The sequence below is a fragment of the Vicia villosa genome, linkage group LG5 (genome assembly GCF_029867415.1).
Source record: "Vicia villosa cultivar HV-30 ecotype Madison, WI linkage group LG5, Vvil1.0, whole genome shotgun sequence".
NCBI lineage: Eukaryota > Viridiplantae > Streptophyta > Magnoliopsida > Fabales > Fabaceae > Vicia > Vicia villosa.
Genome location: NC_081184.1, coordinates 151,056,959 through 151,077,200, shown reverse-complemented (window position 1 = coordinate 151,077,200; position 20,242 = coordinate 151,056,959). Strand labels below are relative to the sequence as shown.

The 20,242-nt window shown below is 33.2% G+C and overlaps 3 protein-coding genes across 3 annotated transcripts; 2 read left to right on the top strand and 1 right to left on the bottom strand.

Moving 5' to 3' along the window:
- The first annotated feature begins 138 nt into the window (after positions 1–138).
- On the top strand, positions 139–1,968 carry LOC131603192 (cytochrome P450 71AU50-like). Its single transcript, XM_058875471.1, has 2 exons — positions 139–1,106; positions 1,183–1,968. Exons 1-2 carry the CDS (start codon positions 234–236, stop codon positions 1,804–1,806), a joined length of 1,497 nt encoding a protein of 498 aa, XP_058731454.1. The 5' UTR covers positions 139–233; the 3' UTR covers positions 1,807–1,968.
- A 7,370-nt stretch (positions 1,969–9,338) lies between these two features.
- LOC131607789 (cytochrome P450 71AU50-like) lies at positions 9,339–11,199 on the top strand. The gene is made up of 2 exons (XM_058879750.1): positions 9,339–10,356; positions 10,449–11,199. Exons 1-2 carry the CDS (start codon positions 9,484–9,486, stop codon positions 11,070–11,072), a joined length of 1,497 nt encoding a protein of 498 aa, XP_058735733.1. The 5' UTR covers positions 9,339–9,483; the 3' UTR covers positions 11,073–11,199.
- A 3,190-nt stretch (positions 11,200–14,389) lies between these two features.
- LOC131605735 (uncharacterized) lies at positions 14,390–20,239 on the bottom strand. The gene is made up of 5 exons (XM_058878058.1): positions 20,157–20,239; positions 18,921–19,331; positions 17,575–18,553; positions 16,928–16,934; positions 14,390–14,571 (listed from the first exon to the last, which is right to left on the bottom strand). Exons 1-5 carry the CDS (start codon positions 20,237–20,239, stop codon positions 14,390–14,392), a joined length of 1,662 nt encoding a protein of 553 aa, XP_058734041.1.
- Positions 20,240–20,242: the final 3 nt, after the last annotated feature.

Below are 20,242 nucleotides of genomic sequence, written 5' to 3'. Positions count from 1 at the left end.
CTACAGCTCAGTGTGGATCATATTCATTTCCTTTTCCAAAAGTCAACTAAACATTATCATCAAAATAAAAAATAAAAAAAATTATTTTATTTTATCTTAAATACAAAGCAAGTTTTTTGTCAATGCAAAAGTAGCGGTCACTACTTAGATTATATAAATCTTGGTACTTGGCACCATAGAAATATAGCTCTCTCTATACAGAAGCAATTTTCAACTTGCCCTAAATAGTTATCATGATTTTCATTTATTTAGCTATTTTTCTACTTTCTCTTGCTTTCCTATGGCTATGGGGAACCAACAAAAATACAAATAAACTTCCACCAGGTCCCAAAGGGTTACCAATTTTGGGTAGCCTTCTCAAATTAGGACCAAACCCTCATCGTGATCTTCATCAACTATCTCAAAAATATGGACCCATCATGCACTTAAGGTTAGGCTTAAAACCTACCATAGTTGTTTCTTCACCTCAAGCAGCTGAACTTTTTCTCAAAACTCATGATATTGTGTTTGCTAGTAGACCACCAACCGAGGCAATAAAACACATCTTTTGGGGACAAAGGAACATGAGTTTTGGTGAATATGGTTCTTATTGGCGCAACATGAGAAAAATGTGCACTTTAGAATTATTGAGCCATACAAAAATCAACTCTTTTAGGCCCATGAGGGAACAAGAGCTTGACCTATTGATAAAGTTTCTAAGAGAAAAATCTAATGATGGAACAAAAGTTGATTTAAGTGCTAAGATTTCTTCACTTGCTGCTGATATGAGTTGTAGAATGGTTTTGGGAAAAAAGTTTATGGATAAGGAGTTGGATGAGAAAGGGTTTATGGCTTTGATCCAAGAGGGAATGCAATTAACAGCTACTCCTAATATTGGTGATTATATTCCTTACATTGGAAAACTTGATTTGCAGGGGCTAACTAAAAGTACGAAGGCAATCGGAAAATTTTTTGATGATTTTTTTGACAAAATAATTGATGAACATATTCAATTTGACAACAAAGATGATAAGAGTAAAGATTTTGTAGATGTTATGTTGGGTTTTGTTGGTGTTGAAGAATCTGAATACCGTATTGAACGGTCCAATATCAAAGCCATTATGCTGGTAAGAAGATTTATTTTTGGCTCTTATATGTTATTTTTGGTCATATTATTAACTTTTTGCATGTTTATTTTTAAAGGATATGTTAGCGGGTTCAATGGATACTTCTGCAACAGCAATTGAGTGGGTAATTTCGGAGTTACTAAAGAATCCAAGAGTGATGGAAAAAGTGCAAAATGAGTTAAAAACTATAGTGGGTACGAAGAGGAAAGTGGAAGAATCAGATTTGGACAAGTTAGAGTATTTGGACATGGTTATTAAAGAAAGCCTTAGGCTCCATCCAGTGGCCCCTCTACTAATACCGCACCAATCATCGGAAGATTGCATGGTTGAAGAATTTTTCATACCTAAAAAGTCACGTGTGATTGTGAATGCATGGTCTATTATGAGAGATCCAAAAGCTTGGACTGATCCAGAAAAGTTTTGGCCAGAGAGATTTGAAGGAAGAAACATAGATATTAAAGGGCGTGATTTTCATTTCATACCATTTGGTTCTGGTAGAAGGGGCTGCCCTGGATTGCAATTAGGTCTAACTATGATTCGTTTGGTGGTGGCACAACTTGTGCATTGCTTTGATTGGAAATTGCCAAATCATGTGTTATCAAGTGATTTGGACATGAAAGAAGAGTTTGGCCTTACTATGCCAAGAGCCAATCATTTAATTGTTATTCCTGTTTATCGTCTTTGTAGTGATAATGATTAGATTACATTCTATTTTCATAAACATATAATTAAAGCGCTTATAATATAAACATTTATCTTTTTTTTAATCGTATATGTGTTGATGTATAAGTTATTTGAATAAAAATATTGATTGTGTGTAATCTATAAGTTATTTTTATTAGCTATTGATGAAGGGTTTGGTTTTACTTAATGGTATTTTATATAATAGAGAATGGTACATGTTTTAAAATCAAAATCCATTGTAAATGTCTTTTTTATTAAATCTTCCAACTATAATCTTAATATGTATGGAAGAACTTTGCTCACGAAGTCACACAATTTAACAAAATAATTATAAAATATTTCTAATATGACTCTGATACCAATGATAGAAATTTAATCGAATCGATAGATATAAATTATATTATATTATTTAATCAATGAATTATCAAAAATAATAAGAACGGTGTACCTTGTAAAATTTGAAAGACAACCATCTGAAGAGTACTGAATATGAGAGGATTAATATCTTTTCTAGGTTTTCTGAGTATGGTATTCGTTTATTTGTGCAACGTTTAAATAAATAAAGCGTAGAGCATCTCATTGGACTTAACCGAATAGTCCAATGAACCATAATTTATATTAATAATAATTTCTAATAATTGATTATTGTTAATCAATAATTAATTAATTAGGGTAATGCTAACTTGTGCCCCAAGGGCACATGTTTAGAAATCTATAAATGGAATGTTTGTGTTGGATATAGAAAATTTGTTTTTGAAAATTGTGCATTGATTTGATTAAAAGTTCATAGTTAATTTATTTATTTACTTTTTCAACACAAACATTCCATTTATATTTCTTAACGTGTGCCCTTGGGGCACAAGTTAGCATTACCCAATTAATTAATTAAATAATTAATTCAACAATTTCAACTCTCTTTAATTTTTTTTCTTTACCCTCCTTAACTTTTATCAATTACTTCTATTCTTTTTGTTTTGTATTAAAATTTATTATTATTTTAATAATTATACATTCAAAATTAATTTTGATAAAAAATATTCAATCAACATTAATCGATAATAATTGCTTCTATATTATTTTATTTAAACATAAATCAATTCTATTAAACTCAATTATATTAAAATTAAATTTATCAAATTCAATAATTTTGTCCACAGCTAATTTAAACACTCCAAACACATGCAAAGTGTTTTCAAATTTTGAAGGGCTTGTTCTCTTTCACATGGCATGTGCTCATTGCCTATTTCTTGCTTGGTTGGTGGGGAGCATGTTGGATCAGAGGGTGAGAAAACTTTGAAATGTTGCAATGAAATTTGCTACTGATTTGACAAAAGTTTGGTGCATACAATTGATTTGGTAGAAATTTGATGTGCAATTTTAAGAAAATTTCTTCACCCACCTCCTAACCTTCTTGTCCACCCCTGGTGAATTTACCACACTACCCCTTGTTTCGGAAGTTCATTTCCGAAAAGGTACTTTTTTTTTTGTTAAAAAATGTGTTTTCGGAAATGTATCTCCGAAAACGTGTTTTTTTTAATATAAAATATTGATTTCGGAGATACATCTCCGAAATAAAGTTACTTTTCAGAAAATGTGGTGTTTTCGGAAGTTCATCTCCGAACGCACCCCCTTGGAGGAATTCGGAAATGAACTTCCCAAATATTCCAAGACCAAATTGGTCTTGGAATGTTTCGGATATACACTTCCGAACTAATTAATAATTATTAAAAAAATTAAAATCAAGGTGAATCAATACAATTAATAGGTATAAAATCAAGCTGAATCAATAAAATGAAGGTGAATCAATAAAATCAAAGTGAATCAAAACATCCTAAACTATTTGAAAGTTAAAAATTATTTTACTAACTTTTATAAATCAAAAACATTTTAATTCCATAAATAAATTTTGAATTATATAGAATTAAATATAAAATTTATTCATTAAATAAAATTAAGACAAAATCTTTTTTTAATATTTTTAAACTAAATAAAAAATTATCTCATTTTTAATTATGAATCAGAATAGAAATATATAAATATATAATAATAATTATTAATTTTGTAAGTGAAATATATAAATATATAATATATAAATATATAATAATTATTATATAAATATATAAATATATAATAATTATTATAAATTAAAACACTTATTTTTTTAATTTTTATAATTATTATATAAATATATAAATATATTTATAATTAATATATAATAATTATTATATAAATATATAATAATTTTTTATAAACATATAATAATTATTATAATTATTATATAAATATATAAATTAAAACACTCATTTTTTTAATTTTTTTTGTAAATACATAATGATTATTATAAATATATAAATATATAAATAAAAAATTATAACTCATTTTGTAAGTGAAATTATTTTAATTTTTTTAATTAAAATTATTTTAAATTTTAAAATATGAATCAGAATAGAAATATATAATAATTATTATTCATAACTAATAAATTATATCAAAATATATAATTATTATTTATTACTCATAAATTATATCAAATTTATAATATATAAATTAATTCATATCCTAAAATTAATTTTTGGAATTTTTAGATTTTTTTTGTTTTTTCGGAGATGCATCTCCGAATTAATCAAAATTCCAATTTTTGGGATTTTTTCGGAAATGCACTTCCGAAGTCTGAAAAAATTTAGAAAAAAGAAATTTCGGAAATGCATTTCTGAAGCAGGGGTAAAATGGGATTTTCGCTGGGGTGACCCCCATAGGGAGGTGGGTAAAGAAAAAATCAATTTTAAACCTCAGAGTAAATGTGCGTTTTTAAGTTATGTATATAATGTCATGTAATGTATTAGGTTAAAATTTAATCAAAATTTAATTGGAGACTAAAATCTCCCATTTGATAAAATTGGAGTGAATATTTAAAAAGAAAATATCTTGGAGGATTAAAATCCCACCTTTCATAAATTTGAGTCAAATATTTTAGAATAAAAATTTAGGAGGATTAAAATCGCACATTTAAAAACTTAGAGATTTTTACTTGCAAAGTTGCAGCCCTTTCATACTTAGTATTCCTAATAATTCGTATGGTATCAAAATATGACCTTTTCATTATTTACTCCATTTCAAAATAAGATTTGATAAAAAAAATGCATTCTTATATTAGTAAAATTAAAAAAATCCGAGTACATTTAAAAAATCCGATAGTTTATGAAATAAAATTTTGCATTTTTACCTTTTTAAAAAATCATCATGAGTTTTTACTAAATTTTTTTAAAAATTGATATATTTTTAATGATTTTTTAAAAATTCAATAGTTCATATCTGAGTAAACCTATGAAAACACAAATTTAACACTACCGGATTTTGTAAGAAATTTCACATGTTTTGTATTTCTTTGGAGAATTGGAGATTTAAAAAATCCAGATGTTCATATTTGATAGGCAAAAAAAATGTCAGTATTATTGAATTTTTCGAAACAAATCAACATATTTTATAGTTTTCCGACATATATGAAAAAATCAGTAAAAAATTAATTTTTTTTTCTAAAAATATGATTTTATATAAGATTCTTTTAAAAAAATCTAGTATAAAAAGTATGATTTTATACCCTTTTTTACAAATATCCAGTACAAAATCATAGATATGTAAAACAAAAATTTATAAGGTTTTTTCTTTACCCACCTCCCTATGGGGTCACCCCCTGCGAAAACCGCAGTTTACCCCTGCTTCGGAAATGAACTTCCGAAGTATTTTTTTTTAAAAATTTTCTCAGACTTCGGAAGTTCATCTCCAAAAACACCAAATGGGGGGTGTTTTCGAAGATGAACTTCCGAAAACACCTTTTTTCAGATTTTGGGGGGTTTCGAAAATGAACTTCCGAATTATGCAGAAACTGTGTTTTTTTTTTATGATTTTGGAAACAGCCTCGTATTTTTAATTAAAGAAAGACGGCAAATAAAATAAGCGATATATAAACAGAAAAGACTAATATACTAATATGATAAGAATAGTGATATATACAAACTGATCCGATCCAAATCCAAATAATAATAGTGTACGAAAGATACAATCCGAAAACAAAAAAAATAAACCCGACCACTACTGGGTATGCCTAACCCTCTCACCCTGGGCCCTCCTCTGCCGCCTGTATGCCGCCGCACGGCCCGCATCAGTGACGATCATCTCCATCACGGCGACTGCCTCTGGACCGCCCTGATGAACGACACATCGATCCAACGCGTCCCGCCCAAGCATCTCTATCCGCTGGCAGATCGGCAGGAGATCAATGACGTGGTCATCCTCGGCCTGCTGATTCTCCAAGATCTCCTCGTGTGTTGGCCTAGGAGCGCCTGTGTCAGTCCTGGGTGACCCGAATGCGAAGATACTCCTCCAGTACCACATGATGCTCCCAATCCTCAAACATAGCAGTGAGCTGCACTCTGGTCATTGTGTCGGGAGCAGCCTCAAAGGGTGACCTGGGTATCATCTGCACAAATCCGAACTGCCGCATGCACCGCTCAGGGAGATACCGGACCATGATGGTAGTCCCGCATGCCAACCAGTCAGAATATAGAGATATGTCGTCAAAGGGGACAATCTGAGTGTAGTCGCTGAACGGCCTCCAGGTGACGTCATCGTGCATCGTGCGGTCCAAGTACCCACGATATGGTCCCACCGCATTGTTCCCCCTCTGGAGAACGTATCTGGCGGCCCTGGGCATGGCGTCAACGTACGCAGGATCGATATGGAAGCCGTGGATGCGGGAGAAGTAGGAGATGATCCAGCACTGAAACATAAATAAATACGAAACATAAGTAAATACGAAACACAAATACGAAACATAAATAAATATGGAACATTTAAAATGAAACGTACCGTGAGTAGTGTGCAGGATCCGGTCAACTGCCTCGTCCTCCAGTTGGAGGCCTCATTCAGCTTCTGGTATAGGTATGCCAGAGTAGCTGCCCCCCACTTCCACTGGTGAATGGTGGTCAAGTCCATGAAGTAGCGGAGGTAGGTCACGTCGACGTACCTCGCACTCTTGTCCACAAAGATCACAACGCCTACCACATGCATGTACCAGCACCAGAGAGCGCAGCCACGGTGATAATGTGTAAATAGCTCGTCACCCGCATCCTCAGCCTCGGCCGCCGCCACCAGGTGGTGCTCGAAGTAGCGGCTCAGTGTGGTGAACCGGATATGAGGCCCAGATGTTGTGGCGCACTCAAAGTCAGCAACTTCGGGCTCCATACCCAAATAGAGCGCCATCCACTCAGTGGCTTCGACCCTCTGGATCTGGGAGTGGGTCAACAGTGGCCCCCTGATCGGCAGGTGGAGAAGACACTGCACATCATGCAAGGTGATCGTCATCTCCCCAACCGGCAAGTGGAAAGAAGACGTCTCCTTGTGCCACCGCTCCACAAAAGCCCCCTGCATGCCGTGGCTGATGGTGGTGTACCCCGTCATGCAGAGCCCACTGAGCCCTGAAGCTCTCACAGCGTCGTTAAACCACTTGGCAGTCGATTTAAACAGACTGAAAATATTTCGGGCATGGTTCACCATTTTCAACGGCTCTCTCTCCTGTTACAAAAAAACAAATAAAAAAGTATGTTAAATAGACGGTTAATAAAATATTGAATAAACGTCTAAATTATAAACGGTTAAATAATGTAGTCGGGCAAATTATAAAAAATACCTCTCCCTCCCAGATCCGCCGAGCGACGTGATCGCGGTAGGATATTAGCACTGAAGTGTCACTGGGCCCTCCCGGGAAGCCCTCCTCCTGCTTATCCTCCTCCCCGAGTGGAGGGTCAACATCCGGTACATCCTCCGCCTCGTGGTATGATACTGCCACCTCCGGTACCTCCTCCTCCTCCTCCTCTTGCTGGCGGGAAGAAGATACCCGAGCCAGACGACTCCTCGATCCAGATGTAGAGGTACCCTCGTCCATCTCCACGGGAACTCGCACACGTCGTCCCCGGCCCTGCCCCCGTCCCCATGTCGACACCAGCTGTGCCGCCCGCTCGCGTATAGCCGACGCAGTCTGGGTCTCTCTACCCTGTCTGATGCGTGCTAGGTTGTCTGACATGTTCCTGAAAACAATTGAAATCGATTAATATGCGAGACAACATAAAGAACTAAAAAAAATTACACTTCTGATACAATTTGGAAGTTCATTTCCGAAACTGGGAATGGAGGTGTTTTCGGAAATGAACTTCCGAAACACCCCTGCGAAGAACTTCTCTGCAACCTCCAATGGCAGACCCCAAAATCCTAAAACATAACTAATTTTATTCATTCTAAACAACCTAAATAGCAGTTTAGAGTTTGACAAATCGATCTAAACAACCTAAACAACCCTAATAGAGATATAATAATGGATCTAAAAATTGAAAAAAATGCACTAAACTTACCACTAATAGAGTTTGGGATGATTTAGATTGAGATTGGAAGAAGATGTTGGCAATCTCTGATACTTCACACTTGCTTTTTGCAGAAATTTTGAAGAGAGGTTGAGTTTATTAGAATAGGATTAGGGTTAAATGAATGGGGGAGGGGGCTGTTTTGCTTAATCTGCAAAACGTCCAGTATTTCGGAAATGAACTTCCGAAATGCTGTTTTCGGAAATGAACTTCCGAAATTAGACAAATTTTGAAAAAAAAAAGGCGCTTTCGGAGATGCATCTCCGAAAACACCTTTTTCTTGCATTTCGGAAATGCATTTTCGAAGTCAGGGATAGTTTGGATTTTTCATCAGAGGTGGGCTAGAAGGTTGGGAGGTCTATAAAAAAATTATCAATTTATAATTTCACACTTGTTTTTAAAAACAGAATAAAAAGTAGGGTTAATGAACTTTTTGGTCCCTCTAAATATTGCAGATTTTGTTTTTAGTCCCTCCAAAATTTTCCTTTAAGAAATCGTCCCTTCAAAATTTTTCGTCTAAACTATTGGTCCCTAACGTCAAATTTGCTAGAGATTAGCTACGACTTTAGCCACCGATTAGCTGCGAAATTTGACGTTAGGGACCAATAGTTCAGAAGAAAAATTTTGAAGGGACGATTTCTTGAAGGAAAATTTTGGAGGGACTAAAAATGAAATTTGAAATATTTAAAGGGACGAAAAAGTTCATTAACCGTAAAAAGTATCTATTTTATATTTGTTTTTTAAAAATCCAATAAAAACTCAAACTTCCATAAGGTACATGAGATTTGGGGTTTAAGTGTGGGGTTACATGAAAAAAAATCTCAAAAACTTTGAGAGGTACATTTAAATCTAAAAAAATCTAACTTTGAGAGGTACATATTAAATCCAAAAGATCTTGTAATCTAGTGGACTAATCGATAAATTGCCGTCTAGCATAATTAGTACTTGTCCAAAATAATATCTTCTCATCAAAAAAAAAAAAATCTTGTTGTGTGCAGGCCGAGTCATTTAACTTTACTACATACATCAAATGCCAATGAGACTACATCATTCTCTACAACACTCCAATTCTTCTATTTCATCATTATCATTTTTTCGACTTCCACAAGTCCCGTTAATATTATTCTAACTAAATACTTTGAATACTAAGCAAGTGTTTTGTCAAAACACAAAAGTTGCTTTCATTACTTTGATTATATAAACCCATCTTTGGGACTTATGGGACTTAGTACTAGATATACAAGAACTCCTTTTGCAAAAGCATTTTCAACATAGCTATCATGATTTTGATTTATTTAGCATCTTTTATACTTTCTCTTGCTTTTCTATGGCTATGGAGAACCAAGAAAAATACAAATAAACTTCCACCAGGTCCAAAAGGGTTACCAATTTTGGGTAGCCTTCTCAAATTAGGACCAAACCCTCATCGCGATCTTCACAAATTGTCACAACAATATGGACCTATCATGCACTTAAGGTTAGGTTTAGTACCAACCATAGTTGTTTCTTCACCTCAAGCAGCTGAACTTTTTCTCAAAACTCATGATCTTGTTTTCGCTAGTAGACCACCAACCGAGGCCTCGAAATACATTTCTTGGGAACAAAGGAACTTGAGTTTTGGCGAATATGGTTCGTATTGGCGCAACATGAGAAAAATGTGCACGTTAGAATTGTTGAGCCATACAAAAACCAACTCTTTTAGACCCATGAGGGAGCAAGAGCTTGACCTATTGATAAAGTTTCTAAGAGAAAAATCTAATGATGGAACAAAAGTTGATTTAAGTGCTAAGATTTCTTCACTTGCGGCTGATATGAGTTGTAGAATGGTTTTGGGGAAAAAGTATGCGGATAAAGATTTGGATGAGAAAGGGTTTAAGGCTGTGATGCAAGAGGGAATGCATTTAGCAGCTACTCCTAATCTTGGTGATTATATTCCTTACATTGGACAACTTGATTTACAAGGATTGTCTAAACGTATGAAGGCAATTGGAAAAATCTTTGATGATTTTTTTGAGAAAATTATTGATGAGCATATTCAATTTGGCAATAGAGATGATAAGACCAAGGATTTTGTAGATGTCATGTTGGAGTTTGTTGGTACCGAAGAATCAGAATATCGTATTGAACGACCTAATATCAAAGCCATTATGTTGGTAATATTACGAATATTTTTTTTCATTTGTAGAAGTTGGTTTTTTTTAATTAGATGTCACAATGATAAATTATTACATGTTTATTTGCATAGGATATGTTGGCGGGTTCAATGGATACTTCGGCTACAGCGATTGAGTGGGCGATTTCGGAACTACTAAAGAATCCAAATGTGATGAAAAAATTGCAAAAAGAGTTGGAAATTGTTATAGGTTTGAAGAGAAAAGTGAATGAATCGGATTTAAATAAGTTGGAGTATTTAGATATGGTTATAAAAGAAAGCCTTAGACTTCATCCAGTGGCACCACTTTTAATACCACACCAATCTATAGAAGATTGCACGGTTGAAGATTTTTTCATACCTAAAAAATCAAGAATCATTGTAAATGCATGGTCAATTATGCGAGACCCGAAAGCTTGGCCCGACCCGAATAACTTTTATCCCGAGAGATTTGAAGGAAGCAATGTAGATGTTCGAGGGCATGATTTTCAGCTTTTACCATTTGGTTCCGGTCGAAGAGGTTGTCCGGGATTGCAATTAGGTTTAACTGTGATTCGATTGGTGGTGGCGCAACTTGTGCATTGCTTTGATTGGAAATTGCTCGATAACATGTTACCAAGTGATTTGGACATGACAGAAGAGTTTGGACTTACAATGCCAAGAGCCAATCATTTGATGGCCATTCCTATTTATCGTCTTTGTAGTGATGGTGATTAGGCCAAAAGGAAAATGTAGTTGAAGTTTTTATTTGTGTTGGAATATGATTTGCTAAAGATATTTAAGAACTGTCTTTTTCATAGTTTGGAATTATGCTTCTATAAATAAAGAGATTTCCTTTTTACAATATACGTTACATTTTATTGATCCTATCAATGATTTGTTCTTTTTCATATTATTTCGTTTGTTTATTTTGATTAGTTTAGAAATTGTTTTTTTATGGTCACAAGGCAATTGTATCAATGTGGCTCCTAGTAATTACTTGAATCTTATCGTCAGAGAGATTTATTAAAATCTTATCTTATCTTCAAAGCTCAGAGTCAAGTCTATTTTTTGGATCGGAGAAATGTGGTAAGAGAACAAAATTTATTGTTTTATTATTGGAAAAAAAATGGCACATGTAAATTTTCTTTAGTGGAGGGCGAGAAGAAATTATTGGTTTTTGTTTGGTTCAAAGATGTCATGCGGCTCGTAAAGGGATAATAGCTATTTTGTCCCCTCCCATATGGGCGAGGTTTGAAAAACGCCCCTGTAAAAAAAAAAGTTTGGATTCGCCCCCTAACATAGGAAGATTCCCCTGTTTTGCCCCTTCAAGAAATTTAATCATCAAAATTAATGACGTGACAACTATATTTATTATTTTTTTATTTTTTAAAATTATTTTTAATGACGTGTCAGGCTTAGTTAGAATTTTTTTATTATTTTTTATAACTTTTAATGACGTGGCAGACTTACTTGGAATTTTTTATTTTTTAAATTATTTTTAATGACGTGGCAGCTTAGTGTGAACTTTTATTTATTTTTTATTTATTTTAATTCCATGTGGCATGTTTTATTATTATTTTATTGTTTAGTTGTTAAAATGTCAAATATTAAAGCAAAAATTTTGTCTCCCATGGGTATTGTTTTATTATTATTTTATTGTTTAGTTGTTAAAATGTCAAATATTAAAGCAAAAATTTGGCCTCCCATGGGTATTGAACCCATGTCTTAGTAATGGCAAGGGGGCACCATCAACCACTAGGCCATTTACTTTTCTAGTCATATTCTTACATTAAGTTGTATTTATCTACTTTACTTTTGTCAAATATTAGTTACTTTTGTTGTTCTATTTTACTTTTGTAAAATATTAACGTTAACTATATTTATCTACTAAAATATTTTTTAATAAATTAGTTAATATATCAGTTAATTAAATTATAAAATATATCAATTAAAATATAATAATTATATTATAGTTATTAGTTAATATTAGTTAACATTATTATTAATTAATACTGTTATAATTAATATTTATTTTATTGTTAAAATTAATTAAATTATAAAATATAAATTAATTTAGTTTTAATTTAAATTATTTTAATTTGGTTTTAATTAGGTTTATTTTTAATTACATAAACAAATTTAATTTAGTCATGTTTTATAAACTAATTTAAAAAATACTGAACCAAATTAATTTAGTTATATTTTATAAGCTATGTTTTAAAATATACTGTTAGTCATATTTTATAGGCTATGTTTTAAAAAAATAATGTAGCTTTTAAACTAATTTATTAACGTTATTTTTAATTAATAATTTAAATATTTAAAGTTATTTAAATATTAACGTTTTTAAATATCAATGATATTTAATATTTTTTAAATATTTATGTACAATATTTTAAATATTAACGGTAAATATGCAATTCATGTAATATATTAATGTTAATATATTAGTTAATAAAACATTATTAGTTAATAATAATAATAATAATAAAACATATATTAAAAATTCATAACCTAAATAAATATATTAACGTTAATATATTGATTAATAAAACATTACCATTGATTAACAATAATATTAAAACATAAGGACCTAAATAAATACCTAATAAACATGTTTTCAGAAATTATTATAATATATATACTTTAATGCAAGATTAGAACAACAAAGGTAAATTAGCCTAGTGGTTTGTGTTTCCCCCTTGCAATTACTAGGTTATGGCTTCAATACCCATGGAAGACAAAATTTTAATTTTAATATTAAATAATAATAAAACATCTTGTAAAAAAAAAACATGCCACATGGAATTAAAATAAGTAAAAAATAATAAAAACTCCAACTAAGCCTGCCACGTCATTAAAATTAATTTTAAAAAATAAAAAATTTCAATTAAGTCTGCCACGTCATTAAAAATTATATTTCCAACTAAGTCTGCCACGTCATTAAAAATAATTTTAAAAAATAAAAAAAATGGTTGCCACGTCATTAATTTTGATGATTAAATTTCTTGAAGGGGCAAAACAGGGGAATCTTCATATGTTAGGGGGCGAATCCAAACTTTTTTTTTACAGGGGCATTTTTCAAACCTCGCCCATATGGCAGGGGGCAAAATAGCTATTATCCCGGCTCGTAAATATGATGGCCCGGTTTTCATGCAATACTGTGGAGAGGGGAGAAATTATGAGTGTAAGACCATCTCTAATGGTAGTTTCTTCTATTGAGTTCTCCACCTGTACCATTAATTTAATAATTAAATATTTAAAAAATTTGTCATGTCATAATAGAGTTGCATTGCAATGCAACAACTAAAAGATTGTAGTACCCAATCAAATCAAGTTATGAGGTAAAGTTGTGGGACCCATATCAAATTTTTATTAAAGTTAAAATTAAATAAATTCTTTTAATATGATATGGCTTAGTGGGTCTCATAAAGAACTCAAATGTAAGTTGCATCATTGGAGATGCTCTAAGAATGACCTCTTGTACATATGTACATATGGTGGGCCAACTTTTATGCAATCTTCACTCTTGTGAGAATAAAAACACAGATCGGAATAGGAGAATTGTTTAATACATCCTATGTATTTGAAAAATACCTCACAAAAATTTAAAATTGTTTTTTTAGATTTTATAAATGCATCTTCGAACGCATATTTATCTTTAACTAAAACGTTAAAATTGAGGCATACTACCAAATATATTTTCCAAAATTTAATCCATAGATGCATCTCGGTATTTACACCAGACAGAATCTGGAGATGCATCTCCATAACCAGACCAAACAGTAAATTTTAAGTTTGTTTTAATGATGCTTAGATGAATTAGGCAAAAGGTATACTATGATGAATTAGATAATACAACTGATATGCGGAAAATGGCATATATAAAATAAATCAAGAGTACATGACGAAGTTGAATAAGTCAAAATAAAATACAATCGAAAATAAATTCAGAGCATAAATACTATATACTACTGCGTACGACAAACTCGAACTCGGCCCCGGGACTCCTTGTTCCTATGTTGCCTCATGTACTGCACTGCTTCCTGAGTCTAAGTCATCATGTCATCTACAACGTCCTTCACCTCAGATCTATCCGAAAAGAGTCTTTTATCAATACATGTATGCTCAATCCCCATGATACTGGGACATATAGGCAACACATCAACAGCCAGATATGCCTTAGCATGCTCCTCCTCTAGTATCTCCTGATAAACTGGCCTTGGTGGATCTCCTAGAGCATCATGTACCATATAAGGATGTAACACCCTACAAACCACCGGATGTAACCGTCTACGTAGCTCCAATTGCTCTCAACTATGGTACTTCGTGCCTCCTCCGATACTAGATGATTAAGATAATCATCAAACATAACATCCATATCTCTGTGTCATAGTGGGAAGAACAGACACAAAATCATCTTTGGGAATATATTGCATGTAGCCGAACTGACGCATGACGTGCTCAGGCAAATGAGAAAACGTCGAACGTAAACCGCAAGTCAACCATCCCGAGTATAAGACTATGTCGTCAAAGGGACGTGTCTCACGGTGATCAACGTAAGAATGGAAGTGTATATCATCTGCTTTCAAGCAACTAAGATACACTTTGAACAACTATCTCGAATGATTCCCTCGAATAGGGTCGAATGCAGAAGAACATGGCATATCCTCAATATAAGTTAGTAAACATGACCAACCGGAGATGTGTGGGAAGTGCTGAAGGATCCAAGCCTAAAAAAAGTTGGAACACATGAATCATTAGTTAGTAACAGCATTGCAATAGTGTAATGAAAATAACAGACAAACACTAAAAGACCAAGAAATATTACCGTCAATAGACTGATGTTTCCTGTCCCCTATTTCCTCTTTCACATACAGCTTTTGGATAATTTAGAATACAAGTAGACCAAGAAAACGCCATTCCCATGGACAAATATACCCCCATTACCATGAAGTGTAATAATTTTACTTGCTTTTTATTTTTTCCTTTAATTAGTTAGTTCCTAATCGAATTAATTAACAACTTGACATCTTAAAATCAATCTTTTCAAAAGAACAAAAAACGCTTGATCCAATGTCAAATCGACTTTTTTTCAAATAAATTCAATCAAACACAACGCAAGTGCTTGATCCAATGTCAAGTTATTCAATCAAACTCCTTTCAGGAATCAACTTCAAACGCTTGGAAGTATTACTCCGGGTTTAACGGTTTCCAAGCGGTGAAGGAAAAGAATGCCATTCATTGGTTTCCTCATTTTTTAGCTCGGGTTTAAATGAACTAAAAGTAAAAATTATAAACAGGAAAATAAATACATTCTTCGGAGAGAATGGAACTCTTGGGATTGAAATTCATCTACCTATCAAATACTTAAACCTACTGATCAATTATACTCAACCTAAATTACTCATCAACATCATCACGTATCGCTCACAACAGAGGTTATGTTTAACAGAGAGTTGAGATATCATCCTTATTGTTTCCTTATGGATGTCTCACACAACTAAATAACACATAGAATTAAGAGTCGACACTCACGGTGAATATTAAGCCTAAATTTATGTCTAGAGTTTAGAACTTAACATATATTCATCGAAGAATAAGATCAGAGAAGTATATGTCTATAACAACTCAAATCCCAGCAATAAAGCAAAAACAAGGATAAACATTGATAAAGATTTATTAAAGAGATTTTATACAATGTCATGATCAGTACATATACATATAAGACAAATAAACTACATACAATCCTCGACAAATGAAAAATACAAAGATGAGAGAGAAGAGAAACAAACACAAATGTCGATTTCTCTAACAAAAATGCACATCCCACTCCAAATTATCAAGATGAATCATTCAATGTTGATTTCCTAAGCCTAATCTACCTAAGAAAGAAATTAATGGAGTTGGGACACAAAAACCCCTAAAACCATACCCTAAAACTAATGCTGGAAAAGGAAATATAAACACAAAATTTCACAGCCGCGCTAAGCGAGCTCACCGCACTTAGCAGGCTGCCACTCAAAAATTGACCCCCTCTGGAAAATATCTAGATTTGTTAAGGTACCCGCGCTTAGCGGGCTTAGTGCGCTAAGCGGGCTTACAAATCCAGCTCTGCCATTGGAATTGAAACTGGTAGCACGCTAGGACTTGGGCTAAGTGGGCTCTGCAGAATTTTTGCTTCTTTATTGCTCCAAAACTGCATTCTTGAAACCTTGTCTTCGACACTTTATTGCTCGAGGCTCCAATATGCATCAATACCTATAAAATAAATTAAAAACGGTCAAACGGTACATAAATGAATTGAAAACTCAAATAAACGTATTATGTACAAATATAACAAAAATGTACTTATTCACACACAAGTTGAGGAAAAAGAGTCGATAAGTGCCTCAAAACTATATACAAAAATAACTATAATTTGACACTTATCAAACTCTCCCCAACTTAAACTTGTTTTTCCTCAAACAAAAATCAATCAACTCAAATAATTAAAAGTAATCAACCAAAGAATCGTGAATCAACAAGTTTCAAAAATTAAAAACAAACGTATGGTTCAACATTAAATGTACAAACAAAGTAAAACTTACCATTATCCTACAACGACAACATGTAACCGAAACAAATCCTAAGTACAAAAATCATACCAAACATTCTAAAACAATACAAGCTCAATCATGAATCACGCCTAGTAAAAATTCACCGAGGGGTGAAAAAACACACCAAAGTGAGGGACTTTGACACTAATCCAACAATATTGCAAACAGAGACTAAATTGTGCATTCATCTAAAACTCATACTAAAAATACAAAGGCAAGAATCACAAGGGCTTTAAAGCTAATAGAAATAAAAACTTGCCTAAACCTAAGAGAGTGATCAACCCATAAATTTTCAAATAACAAAATCCCAATCAAACTGTTTCTACTTTCCCACATTATCACATCAAACATAATACTTATTAATTTAATTATTTGATTCTTTTTTTCTTTTTTTTAAACTTTTCTCTTTTTTCTTTCTTTTTCATGGTGAAATAACGAACCGTATTAATATATAAATAGAATAAATGTAATACATAGATGCATTATAAAAAAAACTATAATCACTTCCTAGACAATTGTTCTCAATGTCTGAACCGACCCGCATATATGCCGATTCTCATGCTTTTGCATCATTAGAACAATTCTTCCTCCAACGATCAGTAAAAAGAGGCAGGTGGACAATCGAGTCTCAACTTTACCTGATCCCAATGATTATTGTTGACAAAACCAACAGCAATTATTGTATGTCGACTCGTGTATGGGGGTGGAGCTATGAGAAGCGGGAAAAATGTTATGTTGATTCTCATGGAAAGAGAAACATATACAACATTATATCTAGAAGCAATAGGATAACTCATGTCTGAAATCGACATCCATTTATCCTTACTCTGAACACCCAAGTGTTTTACGAGTAATGAATTCCTAACATAAGAGACAGTATCATAGAACAACTTGGAAAACAATTCTTCATATTGATGGATTTGAGTATCCAAATGCATCCAAACATCATAAGATTCCCATCCTAGTGCAGATGAAATACAAAAGAAACCACAGTTTCCATCTGGTTCAACATCAATAATGTCATTGATGTATGGATAAAAGAAAGCAGGAAACTGTGACAAGTACTCTCCTTTTGCAGAATTGATAGAAGGTTGCTTAACAATCGGCATGGTTGACGATTGACTCCCACTTGGTTGTGTGCATGATCTCTTTGTAGTCTGAATCTCCTGCGAAGCATCAGCATATTCCCACTGACTTGGATCACGATGTACATCACTTTCCTCACCTTTTCTACTCTTCTTAACTCCTCTCTTTGGCTTGTATTTCACTGGACACATTAAAGTTGTGGATGGATAGGCTAGATCACGAACTTTTTTATTCAACGCCCTTTGACCCACAATATCCAGAGTACTGAATTGTCTCTTCAACTCTTTGCACTCCTCATCTAAATCCCACTTGCTCTCGTCAGGACTCACATCATGTTTTGAAATTTGCAATTTCGTCCAAAACACATGAATAGTTTCCAAAGGTATAGGTATGCCTAGAATCTGGTAACCGGCGAGCTGACACGCAAACGATAACCCATGTGGTGTTCTAATGTAACAACCACACCTCTCCTTGCTTGCACCAACAAATTTGACTTTTTCTAGTTCTTTTCCAATGAGTTGTATACACTGTCTTCAAACAAAATTGTGCAATTTAGAATAGAGTGGGGTGTTATACCGATGCTCAATGTTGACGATACTTTTTTGAAACGACACTCTTATGGAACCTAGCTTCAACTTCAACATTGTGTTCACAGCATCCTAGCTTGCACATAAATCACCATGACCTGTAGTTAACATGTTATTCAGTCTCCAATGTGCAAACTCCACCCTAGAAATCATGAACACATTAAATAAACAACTCACAAATTAACATAAATATATTTCCTTTTAGAAGAATGTATATGTTTGTTGTTGTGTTCCCTAAATGAGTGACTCTGTTAGTCCATGCAGCAACAAATCTTTCTTTATATGGTGTTAACCATGTTTCTTTCACATACTTGAAAAATGATGGAATATCACCACATACACTCTCGAAGTGGTTCAGATGTACATCAAATTCGTCTTCTGTATTTGAATACATCATGTTGTTCCATTGATCCATGACATGTTCTTGTCTTTCTGATTTCACATACTCTTTACATTTCATGCTAACATTTTTTAAAATATGAAACGTACACAACAAATGAGATGCATTTGGATACACATAATCAATAGCATTCATTAATGTAAGTTCCCGGTCCATCACCATGACATTCGGTAGCAATTTCTCATGATATAACAACTCTTTAAGCTTCTGTAATGCCCATGTGAAGCTCTCCTCCCTTTCATGTTCCAAATATGCAAAAGCAACTGAAAACGTCAATTTTGTTGATTTAACACCAACAATCTCAAGCAGTGGTAGCCGGTACCTACACGATTAAAAAACGCATTCAGCAACCAGCTTACTCAATATGTTTTTAAGATGGGAGAAATTAAAATTAAAATTCTTACCTATTTGTTTTGTACGTGCAATATAAAATCAACACCAGAGGAAACATATTCAACAACTTGACAGAGTCAGGGTGTATCTAGAAGATATCAGCCACAATATCTGAATTCTCCTTATTTCTAGAACAACACATGTATTTCTCTTGGTGAATAAGGCTCAATAACATTTGCATTTCTGTCATTGCACCTCTCTTGCCCAGTCTGTATGTTCCTTATATATGGGTAATACTCGTGATATTTTCTGGGTCTTTGTCTTTCAAAGCAGACACAATGTACGTTGGTGCCATATTGTACTTCGTCATGTCATTCACAAACTTTCTTTCATCATCTTTTAGACGGCCTCATGACCTACCAAACCCTTATCTAGTCTATGATTGTGCATTCCACATGTAACCATCACCTTCCAACCAATACCACTCAGAACAGATCTCAACCTAAATGGGCATCTAACCTTCATAGTATAATTGCCATCAGATCCCACATTTTTCTTTTTGTAATTTCCTCCTCTGTCACAACCCATAATCAATTTATCCTTCCTCCCTCGCAGTCCATTAGCATAATCAGGTCGGATTGTAACAACAGCAATACCATGAGTTTTTTCAATTGGCTGTGCTCATTCTAAAATCTTATCTCGTGATTCAAAAATCTGACAATCACAAAAACATATAATTAGATAACTTCATCAATTTATAAAAAAAAAATTGTGTATGAAGTCGAGTAAATATATCATATATGTGATGAAGTACTGCGTAAGGTCAGTACATGAATTCGTAGAAGAAGCTGAAGCTGCCGATTCAGGACCGCAAAGATATAAAACTCCATCTGCCATATC

Bases quoted from the DNA above. Each gene is read 5' to 3' on its own strand.
- LOC131605735 (XM_058878058.1), bottom strand. From the start codon at position 20,239: ATGGCAGATGGAGTTTTATATCTTTGCGGTCCTGAATCGGCAGCTTCA. The intron at 19,332-20,156 runs GTACTTCATCAC...TTAATCGTGTAG, and splicing joins TCATGTACTGACCTTACGCA to GTACCGGCTACCACTGCTTG. The intron at 18,554-18,920 runs GTATGTGAAAGA...TTTTGTTTGAAG, and splicing joins GATATTCCATCATTTTTCAA to ACAGTGTATACAACTCATTG.
- LOC131607789 (XM_058879750.1), top strand. From the start codon at position 9,484: ATGATTTTGATTTATTTAGCATCTTTTATACTTTCTCTTGCTTTTCTA. The intron at 10,357-10,448 runs GTAATATTACGA...TTATTTGCATAG, and splicing joins ATATCAAAGCCATTATGTTG to GATATGTTGGCGGGTTCAAT.
- LOC131603192 (XM_058875471.1), top strand. From the start codon at position 234: ATGATTTTCATTTATTTAGCTATTTTTCTACTTTCTCTTGCTTTCCTA. The intron at 1,107-1,182 runs GTAAGAAGATTT...TTATTTTTAAAG, and splicing joins ATATCAAAGCCATTATGCTG to GATATGTTAGCGGGTTCAAT.